The sequence below is a fragment of the Dermacentor albipictus genome, chromosome 1 (assembly GCF_038994185.2).
Source record: "Dermacentor albipictus isolate Rhodes 1998 colony chromosome 1, USDA_Dalb.pri_finalv2, whole genome shotgun sequence".
In the NCBI taxonomy this organism is placed as follows: Eukaryota; Metazoa; Arthropoda; class Arachnida; order Ixodida; family Ixodidae; genus Dermacentor; species Dermacentor albipictus.
Window position 1 is genome coordinate 475,816,420 of NC_091821.1, and position 26,686 is coordinate 475,843,105.

At 46.0% G+C, this 26,686-nt stretch overlaps 1 protein-coding gene across 3 annotated transcripts in view; it reads right to left on the bottom strand.

Annotated features, from left to right (window-relative positions):
* The window catches only part of LOC139059480 (acetylcholinesterase-like), a 52,641-nt gene extending 37,737 nt beyond the window's left edge, over nt 1-14,904 (bottom strand). For all 3 annotated transcript variants that reach the window (XM_070537909.1, XM_070537914.1, XM_070537907.1), the window contains exons 1-3: nt 14,734-14,904; nt 8,528-8,628; nt 3,340-3,524 (exon numbers count right to left, since the gene is read on the bottom strand). In XM_070537909.1, coding sequence (XP_070394010.1) covers nt 3,340-3,524; nt 8,528-8,628; nt 14,734-14,899 — 452 coding nt within the window. In that variant the 5' untranslated portion in view covers nt 14,900-14,904. The remainder of the gene's footprint in view (nt 1-3,339; nt 3,525-8,527; nt 8,629-14,733) is intronic.
* Between the last annotated feature and the right edge of the window lie 11,782 nt (nt 14,905-26,686).

Below are 26,686 nucleotides of genomic sequence, written 5' to 3' on the forward strand. Positions count from 1 at the left end.
GCTTTTTGGTTCATTATGTACATACGATAGCCAAGAGAGCAAAAACACACGGTCGTACAAGACAAAAAGACAGCACTGTAATACTCTGCTCTGCCGGCCTTCTTTTTATATATATTTTCTAGCGCTTTTGCAGTTTGCCGAAACCGAGTTGTTCCACCCAAGAAGCTGCGGAAGCCTCCATTTGGTCAACGTCATGGAACGGGTTCTCGGAATGAAAACTTCGAGGCCACGTAACACCATGTTTAAAAGTTGAGCGCTCTAGTGTTCCCGTATCCAATAAAGAGGGTCCGCCCACTCATGATCAATTCAAAGCAAGTGACAAGAGATTGTGAATTCTTGTGAGTCACTTATTATATTAAATTCCTGAGCATCCTAACGCATAAACTTAACCATCTTGATGGTGGAAATTGTTCGATGAGATGCAGCGTAGGAAAATTCATTTCCATTCAGCAGCGGCCGCCCCAATAAGGGAACTGTATACCAAACAGAAATACATGATACCGAAGGTGACAGATGAAAACAAAGCGGTCTTACAAGCGAACAGTCTTTTGATTACCACCGTGTTTTCTCCGTCAGCACAGACAATAACTCGTTAACAAATACAATATGGAAGCTTCCGCATACACCGAGGCAGCAGTGAATAGGGAAAAATTGCGGAACTGCGATTGTACCCATGCAAAGAGAATAATATTCGTGATATGTCATAACATGCCAGTCACTGCCCAAGGTGCAAAACTTCTCCACTTTACGACGAATGTTGTTTCTAAACACTGCTGCCAGCGACAAAGCAAATAGCATTGTTTCGTCTTTTTCTGGGGCTACGATTGGCTATGCCGACAAACGACCGCGGCCCGTCCTTGTCTTCCTTTCTCGTAACACAACGCGGAACAGGAAAAAGAGCGTAAGAAAGGCAATGCAAAGAAAGCTGTGACATCACGTCCGTGTCACGTGCGCGTCTTTTTGAATTGCGCTAAAGATAAACCGTACCAACTACGCCAAGTATCAACCTAGTTGAGCGCATATCCTATATGTTATCTCTTCCCAGTCTTATCATAAGAAGCCAACACTGACACCAAGGGTAACATAGGGGAAATTACTTGTGCTTAATAAATTAAGTAACGAAACGATAAATTAACAGAAATAAAAGTGGATGAAAAAACAACTTTCCGCTGGTGGGGAACGATGCCACAACCTTCGCATTTCGCGCACGAATCTCTACCCATTGAGCTATTGCGGCGCCGTTTCCCCGTCCTCTTTATTGGGTATTTGTGTTTCCTTGTAGAACCCTGGGTGTGTTAGCCAGCGCCACCACTCATAGACCTTGGCGGCCGGTGTGGAACATCCTTTCTGCCGCAGGCATCACGGGAACGTGATCTCAGTCTGAAATATTAAAAGTGCGAAACTATAACAAGAGATCGACCCACGCCAGAGGCCGTGTTTCTATGAGAAAGCTTGCCTTCGTACATAACGTTCGCCGCCAGTGCTTCCTGGTAAACGTTACGGTTACATAAGCTTCAGTCGCCGGAAAGCATTAAAAGCAGTCAGGGGTCTTCGAATACTATTTAAAGGGGAAGCTTAAGCGTCCTGTAAATTTGGAGCAATAGAAAGCTGTATCGGGAGTGTTTTATGTTGCTCTACAATTTTATCACTTCTCGAGGCTTATAAGTGCCTCGAAAGGCAAGTCGCGCGGGAATTTTGCGTGCATTTCCGGGCTTCTTTCATGCCCTGAAAAACACTTTAATGTAGCAAGTATCGAGCAACAGAAGGCTGTATTGGGAGTTTCTCATGTCGCTTTATATATACAATTTTCTCATTGACACTTTTCGTCTAATGCTAATATTTCAGAATTTGATTAATTAAATAAGACTAAATATTTAATTATGGAAATGAAAAATTAAGGTGAGCATCTCCAAGTGGCGGCAAACATTGCCTCGGTTCTGGCCAGCTACGTGGCATTCGCATATTCTTCAAATCTGGCTAAAGTTAGCTGTGACATCCTGCACGCATATATATATATATATATATATATATATATATATATATATATATATATATATATGTTAAGTAAGCTTGGTATCGGCGCGGAACTGACGAAGGAGGTACGAAACTTTCTAATGTAATTCGCTTCTGTAATTTCGAGCGCCACCTGCAAGCCGTGTTTTGCTAGCGATTCACAACGCTTAAAGAGGGACCTACAGACGCTTTCGTAGCATTAAATTCGTAGGTGGTCTTGCGCTGTGTTGTGCTCTTCATTGTAGTGCTCTTTTAGACGATCATTAGGGCATGTACCGATTTGCCTTACATATTGCTTCCCACGAACTGGCAGGTGCAAGCCGGAAGAAGAAACTGCTGGATGCTAAGACTACTTAGTTTTTAAGACGAACGCGTTTTTAGGCTCATGATGAAGTTCGTGTCAGCAGACGTGAGCGCCGGAGTGTCCGTCGAAGCACCATCACGCCATATGAAGACAGTTTAAAAAATGAAAAATGATTGATAGTGAAAGTTAGTGAATGATAACGTTAGATAGCGATTGGTAGAGATTATTAATTACAAATAATGACTGATATTGGCTACTAATGACTTGTAGTGACTACTAATGACTTGGAAATGGCCAACAAGTCTAACGACGGCTTGTAATGACCACAATTGGTCGCAAATGACTAAAAACGCTTAGTAGTGAGCAGTAATGACTAAAAGATAAAAGAAAAAGAGAACAGGCAAGGAGAAAGAGGCGAATGATAACAGGAGGAAGAGTAGGCTGTAACCCTGTAACTTTTTATCTACCAACCTCGTTTAATATCGTTAGTTTTGAACACCTGTGAATGTGTAACTGCGGATCGTTCTCGCCCTATTTGTAACAAACACGAGCGTTTGAAACTGTGTGGAATAGTCCTGTCCTGTCTGCCTTTTCTGGTTCTGGCCGCGTACGAACTCAACTAAAAGCAAGGACCTTGAGAATTGCGGAAAGCACGTTGTCAGCGGCTCCTTGTGTTGTCTGCCCGCAGAACCGTCTCGTCTTTTTTTGTGTGTGCTTTGTTCACGGCGACAATTTCGCGATGCCTAGAAGTCTGCTCGCGCCGTCTGGAATACTTGGCCGCTTCGGCTTCTCTGTGCCGCAGTACTTTCGCAGTACTTTCCACATCAACCACGGTCGCGCGGCCTCGCATCGATAAACTGTGATGGCGACGGCACATCGCGCAGCGAGGATGCGCTGCATGATTCAATTCTGTGGCTTCGCCTAAAGTGCGCGAGAACGGTGGCAGCTCGTCGCACTATTGAAGGGAAAGCTGTCGCGGAAAGAGCGCTGTTACGGAACGGCCGAGTACAGAGCATACGAACCTCGTGGCGAGGTTCTGCGGTGCGCTCCCATGAACAGGTCTGGAGCCGCGATGCGCCGGCGGTGGTACCGCGGAGTCCAACCGCTCGCCCACATGGCGGTCGCTGGCGAAAGAGCGGGCGGTTTCGCGACCCTTAGGCTCGTCTCTGCGAGTCTGGTGACCAGCCTTGCGAACGTCAGCGCGCTCCTGCGTGCGTCCATGAAGTAGATGGAGAGGTCACGGACGCCATTTGTGCCCACGCATCTGACCGCGCGCGCTTACTTGTACGCTATCTTTCTTTTTCTTTATTTTTTTTTGGGGGGGGGGGGGGTGAGGGGGGAACAGATGCAGAAAATGATTTCAGTTTACCGACAAAGCGTTCAACCACGAGCCAGGTATGATATTCATTCGTGTAAATGTGCTCTGTTCCGCCCTGCCTGCACTTCCCACTTAATAAACATTCAATTTGTCCTTTTCAGCGAGATGGAACTTCAGGGGCGACATCTGGAACATATGGTTACTACGTTGACAGTCATCACCATAACGAACACGCCCTTTGGGTGCACCATGCTAAAACAGTAAATAACTCCTTAGCGCGTCAATTTTAATTTTTTTTACGGCAAACTTAGTTCAGCCTTTATTAAAGCCAGAAAATGCCTTAAGTACCTCAATTCTATATAAAAAAAGAAAACGCAGAGTTGTGATTTCATGAGGAATTGTTGTGGCGGATCATATATTGTCCCATTGAGGTGAAAGGTGTGGAAAGGTGCGGTGTCAAGACTGGGTTACAAATATAACTCTTTATTTGGGGGTCATCATCTAGTGAGACTCAGCACAATGAAAGCGGCGAGCACGCTCGTCGATTGTCAGAAATCTGATTTGCGATTCAAGCGAGTCGGTTTTTATAAGTCGCGCGTCGAAAGTTCCAGCGCAATCGCTTGTAATCGCACAGCTTCCAGAAAGTATATCCCTATTCGTGTCGCCCATACAACCTGATTACAAAAGGTCCAGCTGAGACATAAACAGATAGGCTCAACGATAACGTTCGAGTAAGTTCCAAATCATGCAGGCGCGTCGTGCGCCGCGAGCGATAACGTTAAGCTGTTACCGGTTGAAGTTCCGTCTCCGTAAATGCGATAAATACCTACGTACACAGGTTCAAACAATACGCCACGCGCTTACGGTAATTAAGGGGTGTATTTTTCGACCTTACACAACAGGCGTTCAAATGTAGGTAACCTCCAATAAATGCCTGAACCATTAAAAAACTTGAAACCTTTGCGGAAACAATCGAGCGTACTTTTTGCAGTTCCGTCTAGTATGCGTTTTCTTTATTATAATTTTATATTTGGATAACGTTTTCACTGATCAGCCCATTGGTAACCCCCATATCAAGGCTGGAACCTTTACAGCATTTTTTAATGGTAATTTTCGTTTTGCATGGTCTTTAGGAGACTGACACAAGGTTTACTTTTTTTTCTTCATCAGCGAGGTGATGATCTTGCCATTAGCTCTTGGAAAATGGCAGGCCTCATTCTGTGTTTTATCATAAAACCATTAGCGCTTAGATTCGCAGGTTTATGCCAATAATGCTGCCATGAAACAGTATAGACTGTAAATATACTTTGCCACCAAATACGTTCTCTCTCAAGAAAAAAGAAACTCTGTGCTCGCCTTTACGAAACATTTCATAACTACATGCTGCATCAAATATGATAGGGCACACAATGTTTTACAAACAGAACCACCAGAATATCGTTCTTTTCTCAACGTAACAGGGGGCTGATCAAAAAGCACACACTTTCGCATTTCTTGAGTACTAACTTCACGTGCAAAAATAGTTAGAATGACCCACTTATTTGTACTATATACCTTTAAATGCGTAGGAATTTCTGTGCCTAACCAACGAGGAAAGCTGTCCACCCATCTGTACGTCCGACCGTCACGTAAGGCAACCGCTTTCAAAAAGGCCCGCAGCAGTCAGCAAATTGACTTTCGCGCTGCCTCTTCCTTCTACGCAATCTAGACAGCGAGTAGAACTTGCTGTTGGGCTAGTTTGTAACTATCGATACTGAAGTAATCAGGAGGAATTTTCGCACACAGCGCACACGAAGCTATCGCCACTCGCGCACTCTGTCCCCATCGCACATCGGATTCAAAATAGGGCCTGCGCGGCCGAGCAGCCGTCGCCGGAGTACGGTTGATCACGGTTCATAATGGTTCGACATCTATAGATAAGGCGCTATATAAAGACCGATAACTGATAATAATGATCGGAACGTCATCGGCAAACCTGGCACTGCCACCTGCAGTAGTTTGCTTGGGTCATCAATTAACCTTGCGCCGCCATCCGCAGCCCTTAATGTCGCGCAGCGCTGTCGTTTGTACTGGTCGGATCAAGTTTCATAACATTGATGACGACACTGGGCTGCGTGGAGACGAGCAAGTGGCACAATGCCTACGCGTACATAGACAACTGCCAGAGGCGTTTCAACGTAATTTTTTTTCATGCTGTGTGACCATCTGCCACCATACAGTCAAGAAGTAACTGTAAAATTATTTAAAGAATGGCAATCGCTACGGATATCATTGATATATATGGCACGGATTCGGGGTAATTAATTAGACTTTTCTTTTTGCTTCTTTAAGGTTCCCAGTTATATTATGCGTATCACGCATATACAGGGTAATTCAGCGAACACTTTCAAAAATTTATAGAGGTTGTAGCAGTTAGCACAATTCTAGTCCATGAACTGGTCTACTCGAAGAGGCGGACATGCACAAAGAAAAATTTGAAATGCGCAATGCATAAGGAAGGGCGCATTTCTGTCGTCGCCGTCGCCGTGAGGTACCGCATGAAGTCTAGGGGCGATAAAATCATCGCGGCGCACCGTTTGCTGTACGCGCGAGGGTCAGCCGACGAATGCGGCTCAATCTCGTGAGTGCGAGCGCAGGAGGCTGGCCGAAAGCGAGCGCTCTCCTGCCGCGCGCGAGGAACGGGGCCGTTCTTCTCCGGCGGCTGTTACGGCAAGAGCGCGTGGGTGCCGTATCTTGAAAGCTGCATTAGTAAGATCTTGATGAGGGCTAGTTGGTTCATACTTAGAACTGAGGTAAAACAGCGCGAAAAAGACGAGGACACAAGGAAACACAAGCGCTTGTCTGTGGTATTTGTTTCCTTGTGTCCTCGTCTTTTTCGCGCCGTTTTACCTCAGTTCTAAACTTGAAAGCTGTCTGCGACGTGACCAACGTGAGCGCGGGCCCCATCTTCAAAGCGATCCGCGATGTTTGCAGAGTGCGCGTAGTGCCGGTGGCTTCGTACGCGCCGTGATTTCGACTTTTGGTTCGCGCTGAAGCGAGAGACGCACGAAGGTCGATTCGAGCGCTGCTGCTGCCTCGATTCCTCACTCCAACACTTTGACAGCGAGTTTCCGCCCTCATCGAGCGAGATGTGTTCATGTTTACCTGCGCGCGCGTGACACCGTTCTTGTCAATTTACTTCAAACACATTGGTGGGATAATTGGTTTGATTCCATGAGAGAATGTGCAAGCGCGACTGAACAATGAGGTAGAAAGAATGAGACACACAAAGACAGCGCTTTCTCGGTGTGTCTGTTTTTTTCTGCGACTTCGTTTAGCCGCGCTTACGTATTATATCATTCTTAATTTCGTAAGTAAGCGAATGTTTGCAACTTTGTACGATCGATAACGCTTCTATCTTCACGTCGTATAGCTATCTATTAATTTGCTAACGCAATCGGTGCTTCCCCTTTCGGGCGAAAATGCTATTTTTCTATACTAATAAAGCAAACTACAAAATAATCTTACGCCGTTGTGCATGTTATGCGTTCAGCTGGATTAATCTGCGACTTTGATGATTAACATAAAACCGAAACGCATGGATTGTTTTGCAGGCCAGTACATTTTGCTTCCCATCTTACTGGCATATTATTGGCAGCCCTTCTTTCCGTACGTTATGAATACTCTAGGGTATGTGAAGAAACATGGCGAAAGTTTGAAATCGCGTAGAATGCTACCATTTGACGACGGTGTTCTTGGTCTCTATCTTTGTGTCGCTGTTAAGGTGTGCTCATGCTAAACCGGATTATTGACAAAGAAAAGTTGCTCTCTTTCACACTTCAACCTTGCAGCGCACAAATGTTTCCGGGTCTTGAGAAGTACAGAATAGGAACGCAGAATACCGTGTTGTTCATAATTAACGCGCCAAAAGTAGTGACCTATAGGTCTATGCTGAAAGTATATTGGTAACAGAAATGCAATATATTTTTCAAGTCTAATTTAGTCTAAATTGCAAATTTACCGGTTTGGTAGTTTTGTAACCTCACTTCTAATCAACATTTCGCGCTCCAGAACTAGGTGTCTATTGCATTCCAACTCCGTATTACGGATTTTCCGGCTTCCTTTCCAGTTACATTCCACCTGTCCCACTTGTGCCCTCATTCTACTTCCGTTCCATTCCAGCAGTTTCATAATGTGGAATGATGCTGGAATCATTCCACAACGACTAGTGGCACATTAAGTATCCCTCGGAAAATTTTACTAACGGGCTACTACTTCAGTGGTTGTAAAATAGACAATGTAATAAAAATTTAATTACTGAATTAACGTCCCTTCACTGCGCTGTAGGTTACGAGATACGGGGTAGCGGAAAGTCTGAATGTAGCTTTGACAACCTGGATTATTTTTAACTGGAACTACATTTAAGTAGGCAAGCGTATTTGCATTTCGCCTCCCAACAAAAAGGGGCCGCTGCGACCGGGAAGCGAACTTGCCACCTCGTACCCAGCAACAAAACATCATACCACTGCAAGTCAAATTGAGCAATTCATTATAAGAACCGCGCAAAGCGGTCTCCCCTTTCGAAATGTCCGACTGCGGTTTGAATGCTCTTCAGGCTCAAGCAAGAAAAAAGATATTTCAAACGAAATGGTCGTCACTGTGCCTTTAGTGATTTAAGTGATCGGCAAGCACACGCTGGCGCTGGTGTGCCACCACGGCATTCCCCGCTTTCACATCAACGCGGCCGAACTGGACTCTCCACGTACCGGGAGCCGAGTCTGACCTTGGTGCATTACCTTGTGATTAAGACGTTGCAGGCGTGGAACATCTAAGGGCATGCCAGAAAGGCTGCAATGGTCTACACCAAATATATGTTTTGTGGACATCCCGTGCATATACGAAAACAAACTTGCCGCTGCAGGTGACGATGGCGACGGAGGCGACGAAGTTTCATTATACTTCGCGCGGTGGGTTTCTGTAGACAGTGACATCCGGCCGCTGCGGGTCCCGGTTCCTGTAACACACACACAACCGATAGAAGCACTCGCGAAAACGCGTAGGCGCTCATGCTATTAGAGAGCTTTAGATTAGGGTGCCCAAGCGTTGGGGCACGCAAACTGCCGGTCGTACGAAAGTACGCAAGGCGAGCACAAAAGATCGCAAAGGGTCCACAATGAAGTTCTTGTCCCACAACATTTGGACACCCAAATACTTTCTACAGGGGAGCTTTAGAAACGGCGCACGCGAGCGTTTTTGCATGCCCAAATCCTCCCGCCCTGCTCGCGCTCTTCAGTACGCCTGGCAGTAGGCCTCTCCTCAACTTTTGGCGCGCAAAGTCTAACACCGTAGCGGTTTGTTACAGCGCAAGGTGTCGGTCTACTATCGTTACCTTCTCCCCTCGTAGGCGTTACACTCGATATAGTGAGCAGAATGCGAGCACGGTGAAAGTTGGAGCCAATGTTTCGACGAGTGGAATTGTCTTGAAAAAGACAAGTCCACTTGTCGACACGTTGGCCTTGTATTTCCATCTCCAGCCTTCCGCGTGTTTTCACTCTGCACTTGGAGCATTACCACTCACACATGACGGAACCCCACCACGCAGCGTCGATAACTCAAGGATCTCCAAAAATGTGTTCAAGAAGAAGCCCCGCGCAAATGCTATCCATGGCTTTCGCGAATGACACGTTCGGTATCATCATTGCCAAGAACGGGTTCTTGTTTAATAAACGTTTTTATTATTACGGCTGCTCATTTAATAGATATTGCTTTTAGTGTGCTTTCAGACTGTCTGTTCCACCTGTTCTCCCGCGTTAGGCACCCTGCCTATGTAAATCGGAAGGATGGATGATGCCGTGAGCCGCCCCTTTGAAACGGGGTGGTGTGGTTGAACCGCGAAGTGGTCTTTTTTGTTTTTTTTATGATGTCCTACCTATCTTAATTTCTTAAATATACGAAAAATTCTCTGCATCAAACACTCTTGTCTTTTATTGGAAACATTGTTTTCTGTAGAATAGAAACAGGAACAGCGCAACACAGGACGAATGACGACGAGCCTTTTTCTGTTTGTTTTATGATGTCCTACCTATCTTAATTTCTTGAAAATACGAAAAATTCTCTGCATCAAACAATCTCGTCTTTTATTGGGAACATTGTGTTTTGTAGAATAAAAAGAGGAACAGCGCAACACAGGACGAGTGAGTAAACAGGACTGAGTCCTGTTTGAGTCTGACTGAGTCACTCGTCCTGTGTTGCGTGTTCCTATTTTTATTCTAAAGATGAACCAACCAGCCCTATTGAACACACCCCTAATTGTTTTTTGTATACGTTTACGTTGTTTGTGGTCTCCTTGCTTTCCTGCCACCAAACCGTAAATCGCCTTTCACTGATCTCTGTTGCGCACATGTTTAATTTCCCCCTGCTATCCCTGAATCCAAACGAAAGCTTCACGGACGCCAACGAAGCTTAAACCAACAGCCAGGTAGATAGCTTCATATTCCAATAAATCATATTCCTTCGCTTCCCTAGCGTCACCGCAGCAAGCACATGCTTCTTTTTTGGTATAGTTTGCGTTATAGTTAGATGTTCTAAGGCATCCTGACCTCGGTTCGAAAAGTAACGAGTTTCCTTTTCATCATCATCATCATCAGCCTGGTTACGCCCACTGCAGGGCAAAGGCCTCTCCCATATTTCTCCAACAACCCCGGTCATGTACTAATTGTGGCCATGCCGTCCCTGCAAACTTCTTAATCTCATCCGCCCACCTAACTTTCTGCCGTCCCCTGCTACGCTTCCCTTCCCTTGGAATCCAGTCCGTAACCCTTAATGACCATCGGTTATCTTCCCTCCTCATTACATGTCCTGCCCATGCCCATTTCTTTTTCTTGATTTCAACTAAGATGTCATTAACTCGCGTTTGTTCCCTCACCCAATCTGCTCTTTTCTTATCCCTTAACGTTACACCTATCATTCTTCTTTCCATAGCTCGTTGCGTCGTCCTCAATTTGAGTAGAACCCTTTTCGTAAGCCTCCAGGTTTCTGTCCCGTAGGTGAGTACTGGTAAGACACAGCTATTATACACTTTTTTCTTGAGGGATAATGGCACCCTGCTGTTCATAATCTGAGAATGCCTGTCAAACGCAGCCCAGCCCATTCTTATTCTTCTGATTATTTCTGTCTCATGATCCGGATCCGCAGTCACTACCTGCCCTAAGTAGATGTATTCCCTTACGACTTCAAGTGCCTCGCTGCCTATTGTAAACTGCTGTTCTCTTCCGAGACTGTTAAACATTACTTTAGTTTTCTGCAGATTAATTTTTAGACCCACTCTTCTGCTTTGCCTCTCCAGGTCAGTGAGCATGCATTGCAGTTGGTCCCCTGAGTTACTAAGCAAGGCAATATCATCAGCGAATCGCAAGTTACTAAGGTATTCTCCATTAACTTTTATCCCCATTTCTTCCCAATCCAGGTCTCTGAATACCTCCTGTAAACACGCTGTGAATAGCATTGGAGAGATCGTATCTCCCTGCCTGACGCCTTTCTTTATTGGGATTTTGTTGCTTTCTTTATGGAGGACTATGGTGGCTGTGGAGCCGCTATAGATATTTTTCAGTATTTTTACATATGGCTCGTCTACACCCTGATTCCGTAATGCCTCCATGACTGCTGAGGTTTCGACAGAATCAAATGCTTTCTCGTAATCAATGAAAGCTATATATAAGGGTTGGTTATATTCCGCACATTTCTCTATCACCTGATTGATAGTGTGAATATGATATATTGTTTCCTTTTCAGTTGTCATGAAATGCTTCTCTCCTGATTTCCGTTTTACCTCTTACACATAACTGGTTTCGTTTTCATTGCGGCTGTTCAGGATATTGTCCCAGCCTCTATAAATGCGTTCAAGGTTTTTCTTGTCATGTCGCTTACTACACCGACCACATACTTGCTGGTAAGCTTCCTAGTCATCTTTCTCCACTGTAAATCGATATTTTTCCTGCACAAATATATGAACACTCTTGCAACCCACATACTTTCTTTCATATTTTCTGTCATTCCACATGATCAAATTTACTGTGAGCTTCCCTTACTTGAAAACTTCTCCAGCTCATACTACGCTGTACGGTTTCATCGGTAGTCTTCCCGAGACCGCCCAACGCGGCGCGTCCCACTGACGTTTGTACCACTGGCTTCAAGCAAACAACCGCATGTTCAAATGTTACAAACAATTACACCTTTCCGCATACTCCGGAGCACCTTGTACCTACTGTATCCCCACAGCGTTCTGTGTTTCATTATGGCAACATTTCTATTCTTTGCTTAGACTTTAGCGCTGTTGAGCACGCCTCAGGCGGAGACGCTCGCTACTCTGATAGGAGAACGCTGTTGCCCGGGCGGCAGTGTTGTTATGCAACTGTTGTTCCCATCTTCCGTGGCTCGCCTTCGCAGGAACAGTGGCTCTTGGTTCATTGCGGCTGCACGTGCCCAAATTTGCACGACAATGTTTTCACCACTTCGACAATACGGAACACGCTATTGTCACGGAATAGTGACGGTAAAGAACACAGTAGCAATACTGTGACAGACGAAACTAACTTTTATTGGGCGAACCTCTGCCCACAAAAACAGACTACACCCGCCGTGGTTGCTCAGTGGCTATGGTGTTGGGCTGCTGAGCACGAGGTCGCGGGATCGAATCCCGGCCACGGCGGCCGCATTTCGATGGGGGCGAAATGCGAAAACACCCGTGTATTTAGATTTAGGTGCACGTTAAAGAACCCCAGGTGGTCAAAATTTCCGGAGTCCCCCACTACGGCGTGCCTCATAATCAGAAAGTGGTTTTGGCACGTAAAACCCCATAATTTACAAAAACAGACTACACTTAAAGCACAACGATAGCGGCGAACACAGTAGACGATCGTCAATAATCTTATCAGCGGGTCAAGGGCTTCGGCTTTTATACATCAGACGTCGAAGGTTCCAGAGTAATTGTTGGGACCCGCGTGCCTTCCACAAATTTCTACACCACTGGTGTCGCGCGATGAAATTAGATTACACAAGGTTGGGTGACAACCGACAGCAGATAGAACCATCGATAACTTTTGAGAAACTTCCGATACATGCAGGCGCGTCCTGAGCTCTGCGATAACATTTGTTAGGCGGTGAAACGCGGTCACCCGATAAAGATAAACAAGTACACGTGTCAATATCAAATGACAGGAGTGCTAGCGACGTATTCTCGGACGAACGCTTTTGGAGATGTTGATTTCAGGGTACGCTTATTGGCTGGTTAGGCAAAACCGGTAGAGATGATCGCCTGGTTGACCCAAAACCGCTCGTGTAGTCCAGCCTGCCGTGTACAACGTCACGCAAAAGTAATAGTATCGCCTCAAGTGATTGCCTTAGAAAACGTCCCCGCAACTGACGTCATTTCATTTCATAGCGTCGTCATAAGCGTTACCATTGGCGTTGCACCTCCATTTCACTACCTTTGATGGTTTCCCTTCGGTCTCATCTCGTGCACCTCAATGGTGAAATGGCCCAGTGAAATAGTGAATAACGTAGGGTTTACATTAACTGTGCGTTCGACCCAGTCTTGTGTATACACAAAACAGTTCAGCACTGGTGTGCTTATAGAGTGCGTGCGCACAGCGTCCACGCCCGCGGTGGAAGGCAGAACGCAGTCCTGGAGCGGTACTTTCGTGTGATCACTTTCGAAGGACAGCCGCGCGCTAACAGGGGCCGTATACTGGGACAATCTCTGTCGGTGATACTATCGCCATGGCTATCAGGCGCACGCTGATTGGCTGCGTGAGCAAAACCGGATGAGCTGATTGCATTGGCGCTCCAGTCACTGTTCTTTAACAAACCGCTGCTTTATGCACTGAAGCGCAAAAGTAACTGGAACATGAACGCGTTTCGTCGGACACTGAAAATTAATATCTCGAAACTGGTGCTTTACAGATAATTCGTTTCAAAAGGATAGGCCTTGCCAACTCACTAGCTACCATTACTAAATTAAAATATAATGTAATTAATATTAATAATGTAATATAATGCCATAATGTAATTAATAAAGAAGTTAGCCAGCCTAATTACGTCAATTATTCGATTAGTCATTTTCATATCTCGTAGAAGTAATGGACACCTCATCGAGTAATCTAGATCAAGGGCTGCATTTTGCTATCTGCCACGGGAAATCTTGGAAAATTTGGTGCAGCTAAATAAAACATGTTGTAGAGCGGAAGGAATATACCCACTATAGTGACAGGGCGCACCTGCACAGCCTTCAGAAGATTTCAGACAGTGGAAAACGAGACCCCTGGATAACCCGAAGCAATATAACTGCTTTTCACAGCAGCACTGTCTATGTAGGAGTAACTGCAGTTTGCATACTTATGCGAGGGCGTATCTTTTTATGTCCAATTCCTTTTCCGTTCTCCTATCCTGCCCACTCACACGTTCTCACAAAGATGAACAACGAGGACATACGCAAGTGCTGTGTCCAGCGCCTGTTGTGCGAATGGTTTATTTTTCCAAGCGCTCTACTTCACCGAAATCATGTGTCAACTAGCCCGTCTATACCTAGCAAGTAACGTCCTCCAGGAACATTGGCCGTCATTCGTGCTTTGAGCTGCTTTTGGCAGGGCTGCCTCTCAACAGACAATAGCTGCCAAACGTCCCGGCTCCTCGCTCGGGACGCGGGTGCATTCTAGTAGCTGTATAGACTTGCCCGGCTATACAAGACACAGCTAGAAGTGTTAATTGACAAAGCCTGCCGAATTAGCGCTTATGTTCAAGAGGATCCTCGTCGCAAAGGCTTATATGTACTTCAGTTCCCATCTGATTCGTCGTTGCAGCGCTCTTAACTTAAAGAGCTTTATCTTGTCTATCGTGCTTGCCAGGCTGCCTTGCTCGAATCAAGAAACCCTCGTGACATAAGTGCGGGCATACGTAGCAAGTGCTATAACATGGTAAAGACTGCTGCTAGCGGACAAATTTGAAACTGAGTTTAGTATAAACGGATGGACCTTTGACATCCCCATTTTTGCGCTCGAAACTCGCACACCGCGACAAGCGAAGCAGCTGTTCTGAGTATGTCGGCGGTGGATCGCGTGCAAACCTTTTAGCCGCGGGGACTTCGACCCATCATGCGTCGCTGCTTGATGTTGTTCTCCTTGTGAAGACTCCTCTTTCTTCGACTGCTGCTGAGTCTCCGGACGCTGTTGCGGCAGTGGCGAGGACATATTTTCAGAGCCCAGTTCAGGCTTGGACGCACTCGAAGACATCGTCTTTCTCTTTCTCTCGCGACATGTATCAAACAAGGAAAGAGGTTTACCCTCACTAACGCATGCCTGCCAGCTATCCCGGACGTTTCCCAAAGTTCGCGGGCTGCGGCTTAATTGTTCTGCGATTGTACGAATACTTCATCAAATTCTACAAAAAATAAATTCATTTCACGAAAGAAATTAACTCGTCAGTCTCATATACCTTGAAGTCCTCTGACTATGAAAGGAAGTCAGCGGTACAGTGTATCAGAGGGCACTTGCTTCCAGCAATTCTTTCCGACAAATTCCCAAAGTAGGTTCAATTGGCAGCAGCAAAGTCGCTGAAAAAGTCACTGTGATAGAAAAACGGTCTGTTGCTTGCCAGTTTGCGCTGTTCCAGGTTTGTTTGTGCGCAGCGCCTAAAAGCAGATCATCGTTATTAAAGTGATCATGATGTCCAACACAAGGTGCGTGCTTATGCCAAAGTTAAAGATAAATGCATGTTGTCCCCGTCCCCCTCCTTTCAGTGTTCTGTCCGCGAGCAGGTTTGGTGATGCAATACGTAAACAAGAAGTGCAAGACAGAACCCGTGTTCGAAAAACTTCTTCCATTAGCGAAGAGGGACGGCCAATTGCAAACTGCTCTTAATAGCCAAATACTTTGTGAATGTTGCCCCTGGTGGCGCCGGGCCATGCACACGGAAAAAAAAAGCAGAACCAACGCAGATGTTGGAACCAGCCAATCCCAGCTTTAGTAAAACGGGTAATTAAGTGATTTACAACTAACGGCGAAGCGACCAATTTTGTTTACCTTTATCCTATGCGACGCGTAATCTTATGAAATGTTTACGTTTCTGCACCACAAAGGGCTATGTTGTCATCCAATTTTCATATTTATTCACTTCATCGCTCACAAGCTACGACGAAATGCAAGCCTCAAATCAGGCGGATGCACAGCGTAACAAGAATACACAGCAATGTTGCGAGGATGAAGGCGATGTGTTAGGGTATATATTCCTGCCTCGCGCTTCCCAACTCTAGTTGCGTCCGTTACACGACTGTTTGCTGTGCATCGACGGCGAGCGCATACGCACCGGCGTGCTCACACTTGCCGCCACCAGCGGCTCTCGTTGCGCTAAGCTGTGTGAAATGGACCATAACTGAAGATTGGGCTAGTTTCTAAGACACTAAGAATGACAAAGCATTGCAAAGATAAATATAATTGCAAGGAACAGAGAACGGGAACTTAACGACACGTGTGTGATCGGCGAAGCAGAAGGAACAAAAAAAGGGATCACCGACACAGCACCAGCGCCACAGGCGCGACAAAGTCTGTCTGTCCGACGTACCTTCAGAGGCAAAGTTCTGAGTGGTTTTGCAGAAGTCGCGGGGCGCGCTAGGGCTGAACTTAGCGTCCCAATTTGGCGGCTGGACCTAATTACCTAATTATATTTATTCAATCGTGTTTTTTACTAAGGGTAGCAACGTGTCATTATTTAGCATTATTGGCGGCGCCTCCATGACACCAAAGCGGCAACGGGGACACCAAAGCTAGAACCCGGACTGCTCCGTGGGTTCGGGCTCGCCGAGGCCTGCGTGTGTCAGGAGTGTATAATAAGATCGGCTGTCAGCTAAAGCAGACAGACAATTTTTTACGCGAACACACCCTGGCGCACTTCGGCCTCCGCGGCACCAACCCACGGGCCGCCCTGCTTCCAACTTTGATCCCCCCGCTACCCCTTGGGTGCCCTGAAAATCCCGCGCCGCCTACTTTTTATAACCTCAGGTGCTCTCCCGAGGATCTGTTTGCCGGTTACATGTGCCTTCCTGGAGCAGTGCTTGTAAAAAAACCCAATCTATCGTGGCGACGAAAAAAGCGACCTGCGACTTATACGACACCAGTCGGAACCTTGCGCTTTCAGACACAGTGATCACCAAATGGCGCGTCCGTGTCCACTGCCTCACCGCGCGGGTGGTGGTGGTGGTGGAAAAACTTTATTAATTATTGAGAGGGAAGAGGGGAGTAAGGAAAAGGGTAGGGTGGGAGGGAAGCGGTTGGGTGGGTCCCTATTCCAGGACACCAGTGATCCTGGCTACTCTCTCCGCCTGGTCCAAGAGGCCCCTTCGGGCCCCCAGCCCCGGCCGGGCGAGGAGGATCTCCCACGTCACCGCGCGGGCAGCCAACGGCGGAGCATAAATAAACTCGACCGCACGGCATGTCTAGGGGACAAACGCATGCAACACGCGCTAAGAAACCTCCTCCGTAGTGCCTAGGCAGAGTCATATTCAACGAGCAAAAGCCCCCAGATTTTCTTCCTCGCGCCCGCTCTTACGCGCGCCTGCGCACAAATGACTGGCGATCCCTCAAATGAACGTCTCTTACGGAGTCGCCATCTGTCGGAAGCGCTGCCCTTGCGTAGTATGACGGATCACGCGGCGCGCTCCTCATAGGTTGGGCTTACTGCGCTCAATAAAAACACCACGCGGCAGCCCTCCTGGACATTTCAAAGTACGTTTGGACAAGTACGTTTGGACATCTCTAAGTAAGTATTTACGTAAGTACTCTCAAAACGTGAGAAGTTTTTGACTGTCGATATAGTAATCTTGGGCAAACTGAAAGCACAGAATCGTGTACAGACGCTATCTCTTTACCGAATGCGTGCGTGAACGCCACTGCGCTCGGTCGCCGCGATGGAGTCTCGCGAACCGGCTTCTTGCGTGAGAGGTAGGGAAACGCTGTGAGCAAACTAAGTGAAATATGTTCTTATAGTGGGCTGTCTGTATAACTAAATGGAGTATAACAGTATGTGGCATCAATGCAGTGATCGCATGGGTTCGCAGCGACCGACTGCGCGTCTGCGTGCATGTCCGCACACAATGTTTCGATTTCGCTGCGTGTGCGTTTTCGCACCGTGCTGTGAGCGTTAGGCCGCAGAATTTGAGCATTTGACAGTACACAAGCAACCATTGTTGCATGGACGCTATCATAACTGTTCAAAAATAATGTCGTTATAGCGACCGATGCGACGCCTACGGCAACTGTGATGAGCCGTCGCGACGATTCAATCTTTTTTTGTCTTCTAAATTCTTGGACGTTCTAATATTATTTCGCAAGCTGCATCGCACTATATGTTTATCGGTCTTCTCAGCGTGCGAGTTCTCGCTGTTTCTTTTTCGTAATCCAGCGCATTAATTCATAAGCCAAACATGACCACATGCCATGCCTTTTTTTAATGTGCGTCTGACCACTCCCTTTGCGTTCCAGAGAACTTGCCAGTATCTAGCATCAACAAGTTCATAGACCAAACTATCATGACATTAGCCGGACAGCGGGCGCGGGCTAGCGTCTCAGTACGCATTTTCTGGTACTCACCGAACATTGCAGTCCCGATGCCGTAGCAGAAACCTCCCTCGCGTCTGTGCTGCTCCATACCAGAGTTGCAGCCGATGGCTGTCTGCCGAGTTTCGCGAGCGAAGCTTCACGCAGCTCCTTGTCCTGCGGCTACGTGTGAATAAGGCTGACACCGGACGTATGCAACGGATTGCGTACGTCCGGCACTGCGGCACCGAGCAGTAGCCTACCATGCTACCCACCTCCAAAGGCAGCCACTACCTATTACAGCACTTTCAAATGTTGTCAAACAGACACCCAAGGTGCTAAAGCCTCACCATTTAATCAGAACCTCAGCGCAGCTGGGACGTTAAATTTTCGTTTTCAGTTCGCTTCGGCGCTTCCGAAACAGCCGACGCGGCCGGTGTGTCGACGTGATCCCTCATGCCACGTCACGCCGACGGTGGCACCAGCTTTTCCAGTGGTGGAGCTCGTCCCCAATATTCATGGAGCAAAAGCCCCCATATTTTGTCTCTCACGCCCGCTCTTACTCGCGCCTGCAGACAAACGGCTGGCGATCCCTAAATCCACGTCTCGTCCATTGCCCGCCGTATTTCGGCTCGCCCCAATGCGGCGGTCCCGAAGGCAGTGGGCCTCGTCAATATTCGGAGTTCTAAGAGCCCGCTGGCAGCCAGACGGCAGCCAGCTAGTTCCGGTGCTGAGAGGAAATGGCGTCATAGTCAGGTGGGCTGAAATTTCAAGGCGACCCGCAGTTCGTAAAATTGAATGCCGGGGAGGGAGCGCCTGCGTCGTCTGCTCATTTTGGGTCGTCTGCTCACTTGTGCGTACTCCGCGTGTAAGCATGATTGCCGAAGAACTCCTCGCGGTGACTACATCGCTCTTCAGTCTGCTTTTCGCGAAATCATCCCCTAGTGACAACGCCGACCAAGACTGCATTGGTGATAAGCTCGCATTAGTTCTCCATTTATAGAAGCTGCAAAGACAGGATCGGCACAGGGTGCCTTTGTACGTTGAAAGTGTCGTGCCAGCGTACCTGGAAATTCAGTTCCATTATTTGTTCCGGCTTTCAAGAAGCATATGTGGAGTCCTGATCGAGCAGTTCGAGGCGTCGAGCTATTACCCAGAAGGTAACCGAAGACGTTCCCAAATTTCGGACGAGAAAGCGCTTCTTATTGCGCTAACGTACATAGGCACGTAAGAAACTATGTATCACATTGCCGACAAGTTCGATGTCAGGGAATCAACCGACCACGCCGCAATTAACCGTGTCTTGGATTTCATCTTCTCCATGAGTGCGAAAGAAGTCTGCTGGCCTGTTCGCGACGAAAAGGAGCGGAGCAAGCGGGCGTTCTTGGAGTTGGTTCGTCGCAGGTCGTGACTCCCGGACATTATCGGTGCCATCGATGGAAGAGGTGCTATTTAGGCATGGAAGCTAGGTGATTATTGATGGTATGCACACAATCCATTTCCGTAAGAAAAAAAATACAGAACAGTAACTTGCCTCAATACTCGTAGACGTCCTGCCGCCGCGACGTAGACAGGATTAAACGAGTGCATAGCCAGCTGCCTGGAATACCGAAATGAAGGCTAATTTTCTGGAAGCTTTTTTTTACTTGGCACACTGCTTTTCAGCACGTACCTTCATAAATAATAAGTTGACGGCTATACCACTGTGGACTCAGTGGAATTAAGCTGAAATCTGGTGCGTTTGCTGATATATGAAGTAGTTTCTCTTTATAACTCCAATTAAGTGGTTACAAAAGAACACAGAGAAACAATTTTTTAACCATGCAGAATATATAGCTCGAACACTCAGCCATGCGAGAGCATTATTTCGAATTAAGTCGAACTAACGTGCATGGAAGTGTTTCGAAAATGTTTCTCACTCTTCAAAGTAGCAGGTCCTCCGGGCACTGCCAGACATGCTGTTATGTTGCTTCTCTAGCCTGTACTTTTTTCTAGCGCTCTCCGTTTATTTTCTATTTGCGAGAAAACCATTTCGCAATTAAACCTTTGATTTATTGCGTCGGCCAGCATTTCCCATACCTGTCGTTTTGACTTCTTCCTATTTCTTAAATCAGATTGATATTTTTTTGTACAGTTCAGTAAGGAATAAAACACCTCATCTGCCCTCACTTTTAGGGGACCCGGGACTGGGACTGCAGCTTCTGTCGCCTCAGTAAGAACTCGAACTTGCACGCCTTCTGCAACAGCAAAAACACGCTGCGCTAAGATTGAGCAGCTGCACAAGTAGCAATATCCCGATCATGAGAATAGTTTACTGCACTTGCGGTAATATAGACCGGGTCGCCGTTTTCTACGATGGGAAGTCCGTCAGCATTGATGGCCGGAAAAATTTCAGTTTTTTACGTCTCTGAGGAGCACTCGTAGAGACATCCTGCAACTTGCGGAACGAAGTGAGCAAGGAATCGGAAGCTGCGACCACGACGTCTTCGCTAACTGTAGAAAAAAAAAAATAAAGAGGAGGGTACCACCCGTTAGATTCAGGAAGAGATACCACCACAGAAACGGCAAAAGGCGCCGCAACGTAGAAGCACCTACGTGCAACCTGCGAGACACAAATCAGATGTATGTATACACAGGACGCGAAAACGGAAGGAGAGAAGCGCTGACTAGCAAGTTAAAAGCTCGCCGCCTCGACTATCGTACCATCTCACAAGTCGGAACACAGTTTAGAAGATAGCGACGATACGCGCGCAGTGGGAAAACTCTACACGTGAAAATGATCATATCTCCGAAAGCTCGCAGTGACCACGTCGCCCGCCGGCGTTAACGAGTTCGCGGTCTCTCATCATACACTTTGACAATATGCGGAAAAAACGGACGTTGGTAAATTTGCGGGAATGCGTGCGGGAATGAACGTCTACAATCTGTGTGGAACACGGCGAAGATAACATGCAGATATGAGAGCGGGCGCGCTGCACAGATAGAAGCTTTACGGGAGACACGCATACACACACACACACAGGTGCACACACAACTTCCATTGCTCGCCGCCTCTCGTATCGCACCGCCTCGCAAGGCGGTACGATGCATTAGAACGTTATAACAACCGAAGGTGACCGTAGCCAGCTGACAGAGCAAAGTAAAAAGGCCCTTAGCGCCCGCGCTGCGATCCGTCAAGTCCCCACAATGATGGTGGCGAGCTCCCATCGCCTCTTTTTGTCGTCTGCTTCCAGATAACTTCCAGAGAGCAGCCAGACCAAAATTGTCCTGGTTTGTCCTGGCAGCCCGCGGGTAGCCTGAACCATCCAGCCCGAGTAAAACCTGTTTCACATGATGCGATTTTCGTCGCAGTGGAAGTGCAATTTCCGTCGTTTGCGACGAAAATCGCAGTCGCATGCCGACCTCCGATTTTCGGCTGCGACCAACCGGTTGGTCGCACAGTCACACCATCGCAGCGATCGCTGCGATTTTCCGTCGAAATTGCGCGGACAGCTATCATGGAGCCATTTCGCCGGTTTGTTTTGGAAAATGGCGTCTCGCACAAGTGTAATCCGCGGAGACATGGATTGCTGAATTCGGTACGTACGCGAAGGGAGAATAAAAAAAACTTGTACCGCAGATTCCATTCTCCCATTTCTATGCGTTTGTTGATACGCTACGCAGCAAATTAAGTGCATTTTCATGTTTGCTTCGTACGCCTTTGCGAGTTGCCAGCACTAGGAGGTGTTCGATCCCCTCCAGACGACGAGGTTGTAACAATTTTCTTTTGTTGAGTAGCATGCAAAAATAGCGCTTACGGAGTAGCTTGAATTATTTCAACCTCGGCACGGGCGAATGACAAGACAGCAAAGTACCCGAAGTTTCAACGTTGTGCTGAACGCGGTACCGTTCAGTTGCATTTTCTCGTCGGCTTTCATGCGTGAATTTCCCCATGCATCTTGAAAGGTTATCTTACCTCACTTATTAGGTTTGCCAGAGCAAAAGTGTAGGCTATCGCAATGAATTTTCTACGATAGCATTAAATGCGTGGCTTGAATAAACAGCGTCGTTAATTTCTTTTCGAATATTACATGCACGTTAAGTTGCACCTTTACTCTGGAGAATTTCTTTTTCTTGCACAGAAACCAATAAACATTGACTATGTTGCGGACTTTGTATCCTTACTGCACCTGTATTACCATTTGCTTTGAAAGGTAATTACCTCTACAGCTAGTAAATTAAGTAAATTATTCGCTTACTATAGTACCGCAGTCACAACATACCCTCCTGCACCGTCATGTAAAACTTGTGCAACAATGCGGAAAGCAGGCAAGCAGCCTGTTGTGGGGATAAAACAGTAGAAAATGATACGTTAAAGAGAAAGTAAAGCAAAACTGTGCTGTCAAGTCAGCCACTTGCATCCCCTTCCTGTGAAACTTTAATTTCAAGTACAAGCAGTTCTTGCACGTTCACAGCTGGTCAAGTGTGCAGAAATATTCATACCTTACATGTTTCTAATATGTTTCTAATAAGTTTGTGATCACATATATTAGTGTGTAAACCATTGTAATGATATCTCCTGTTATCACCATCTTTATAAGTAATGAAATACTATGCTACTTGCAAGAACATATTACCCGAGGATTTTAGAACAAATTTCTGCATTTGAACTATACACAATATGTGGTTTATTCAATAAAGGACCACAAACTGCTTTTTAGCAATGACAAACTTATTCAAAAATTTACTTAAATCATCATCATCATCATCATCATCATCATCATGGTTACGCCCACTGCAGGGCAAAGGCCTCTTCCATACTTCTCCAACAACCCCGGTCATGTACTAATTGTGGCCACGTCCCTGCAAACTTCTTAATTTCATCCGCCCACCTAACTTTCTATAGCAAGTAAACTGTCAGGAAGCTGGTTCTACAGATGTATAAATTTCAAGACATGAATGCTCATACTACGTCGAACGCATAGCACAAAGAAAGCCTTTTTCAAGAGTTGTCCCTTCTGGCAGATATGAATGGGCCATAAGCAGCAGCAATTTTATTGCAGGGCATTATGTAGTACCGCTTATGAAAGAATGAAGAGAGTGAAGAGGCTTTTAACAGTAGTACCTCATGCTAGTCTAATAAAAGGAACGATGAGCAAAAAAAATTCTTGTAGACCAGTTAAGTTAAACGGGAACTTTTTAAAAGACAGAAAACTCCAGGTGAGAGTTGAAGGTACATCTGGCCCACCCACACCAACAACACAGATATACTACAAGAAGTACTACAGAATATGATGTACTACGGTCTATGGGAAGCTATCTTATACAGAAATCAAGAATGATGCTACAAGCTCTCGACAACACTGCAGAGTTTCTCGGCCAGTCTGGCCTCTCGCTTTCTGATAAGTCAGCTTACATCGACGTCGGAAAAAAGACTGCAATCAAGAACTACCCCAGATTGCACATTGTGCTCCACATAGCTGGAGAAATATACCCGTAAGTCAACACCCGCAAATCCCCACCTAGTGTAAGACCATGAGGCCAGAGCCAGCACGTGGGTGAAACAATTATGCTATGCCTGGACGCAAATTCTGCACCTGGTGAAAAGAATAACATTGCAATCATGGGGGGTGGGCGAGTGAATAGTATGGAAAATCGCAGATGCTGTGCTTGTGTCCAAGGTATGGTACGGTATGAATTACCAGCAGCACACAAAAAACACAACTCATCGAATACAGGCATCGGGTAATAACAGGTATTTCTGACTTTACCGTGCTTGAAGACCTCTATGAGAAAGGGCAAACGAACAAGCACCTAGACAGAGCAGAGTTGCAGCCTGCAGCACAAATTATTCGCCTCAATAGCTCAGAACCTGGTCCCAAGATAATATACCAGCTACCCTATAAGATGCAAAGACTACTACGACTCCCTTCAGAAACAACCTCGGGAGCGCTTGAACTCGAAACACAACAGGCCCACACTGTGCAATACCTGTTGCAAACCAGCCGCCAGCGACAGCACCCGCACGTGACGTCACTGAACTAACCCTTTTAAACAAACACGCCGAGGATGACGAGGCCGCCTTTGGCAAAGATAGGTCCTCCTATCGAAACGTTGGCCAGCCTTTCTGAGGCACCTTATCCCTGTTTACAAACTTTATACCACAGTGTGCTATTCCATCTGTCAGCCCCTTTCTTGTTTTTGCATTTTCACAATAAACCTTGTAATTAGAAGTTAGCGTACCCTGTTCTTACTGCTTCACACTATACATTCTTGCTACATTGACCAAATAAAAAGTTTTATAAGGTACAAAGAAGCATCATAAGGGCCATTAAAGTGACTTCTTGCAGTCCTAAAAAATAACGAATACCCTGACTGCAAATGGCACCAGAGAACACATAAGATGAACAAGAAAACCGAGATGATCTAACAACCGAAAGTTTAATGTACACACCGAGTAAATGCTGGCTGGCAAACAATAAACCGAACATACACAAAAAGGAGAAGCAAAAATTAATGTAGGTTTCCTGATAAGAAATGCATCTATTTCTAACGGAGGCTATACTGACAAGATTGTCCCAGCATTTTTAGATCGACAACTTCTGTGATTGCCCTAGGCAGCCGATCTGCACATAATGCTAGCTTCTTCCTCTACAATGCACGCTCAGATGTCGAGAGTGCATTCCAAGCTTCACGCACGCAGATGTCGAGATAAATCATGATAGCTGTAGATGCAAAGACACTGGGAGAATCTTGTGTTAGCATAGCCACTGCTACACTTGCAGAGATGGATGCGCTTCTTGTTGGGACCTGTATGGACACACATCAGTTTTCGCTTGTGCTTTTTGTGTAACCACAATTTATTGCTTTTCAACCAGCATTTACTCGGCATGTTCAATAAACTTTCATTTGTTAGTACGCCTCAAGATCGTCTTGATCTCTAGCAGAAATGTGTTCATTCTTTTTACAGTGAAGTTGTATATGCTTAGGCGAAGCACTCGTGGTTCGATCACAAAAACCCTATTGTAGGGGTATAGGCCATTGTTTTAGGGAGGTGTGAGCCATTGCATTCGTCTTGCATGATGGACGGAGAAATTTTATGTGGGCAGACAGAGAAATGCTTATGCATTTAAAACATATACATTCATCTACGTATTATTGCAGGGGAGGGACACAGAGGGGGACGGGGCTAAGACAAGATCATGATGTCATAATTACCTCGCAGCAAAGGTGTGGTGGGCCATTGGCTACGCCGATAGTGGCGTCGTTTCTCTCGCAGCAGAGCACGCGTGTAGCAGTCTCTCTCCGACTTTCCAATAGGCTCAAAAGTGTGCCCTGTATTTATGTAAATGAAATATGCAGCCCCGGTGTGTGACTTGGTAACTACAGTGCATAACCAAGTCATAAATACGACGATTAAGGCATTACAAAACACAAATGCATAACATTATTCAGAAAGACTGATGGACCCGATGGATTAACACAACGCACCACTCAATGCACTTTCCATGATGGTGATCTTCCAAAGCACGATGTATGGTATTCCATACAAACAATGTGATAAACCCAAGCCAAACGTGTGCGTAACCTCATTAAGAATCATAGACATAACCAATAATAAAGAAAGACTTGAATAAACCGTCGGAATCAACCCAGTGATAAACACCAGGGCTGCACAATTCAGCTTCGCTGGTTTACCCTCTGTACAGGGTGCATGGGCAGTAACTTTTTCTGTTATTGTTCGTTTAGTATTGTATAATGTTGTGCCAGTGGTGCTGCTTCTTTTGCTGGTTTCTTGTTAATGCTGTGCCCTTCTTCCTTTTGTAGCTGCTGCTTTTTTATTCCCCCTCACATAATACTCCAACCTTGCAGTCTGCGAGGTATATAAATAAGTGCATAAGCACATGCCAATTATTCATCTGCATAAACCTCACGCCATTCCTTGTTTAACAAACGTCACCATGTTAATGTCTCGCAGCGTACGTCTACATTAACTGCCGTTTGCATTTCGGTGTGGTTTGTGAAGAGTGTAGTGCATAAAGATTACATGACATTAAGGTTGTGACGTATGCGGTGCATAAGCAAACCTTGCGAAAGATGATATGAAGGATTATTGAAAATAAGACAAATTGTATATATCACATTTACTTTAACAGCATTTAATTGACCACTTGACAAAAACTTCACTTCCCATAGATTCCAACACGTACACTAAATCTTCAGTTTTTTTGCTTATTAATGTGGTCGTAACTGCATGGCCACATTGCAGATTTGAAAACAAAGTTCAATAAATTCATTTGTTGCAATATAAAAATATGCATAGATAACTGCGATTGCAACACCAGAACTTCATACAAACATGCACACTATAGGATGCAGACAAATGCTCAAGACAAACTCCCGAATGTTTGCATGCTGATACTTATGAAAGTGAATAGTTTCGTTCCATGGCTGTCAATGAGAGGGAGAAAAAAAACTTAATTTAGTCCGTGCATCAAAAGCACATTGATA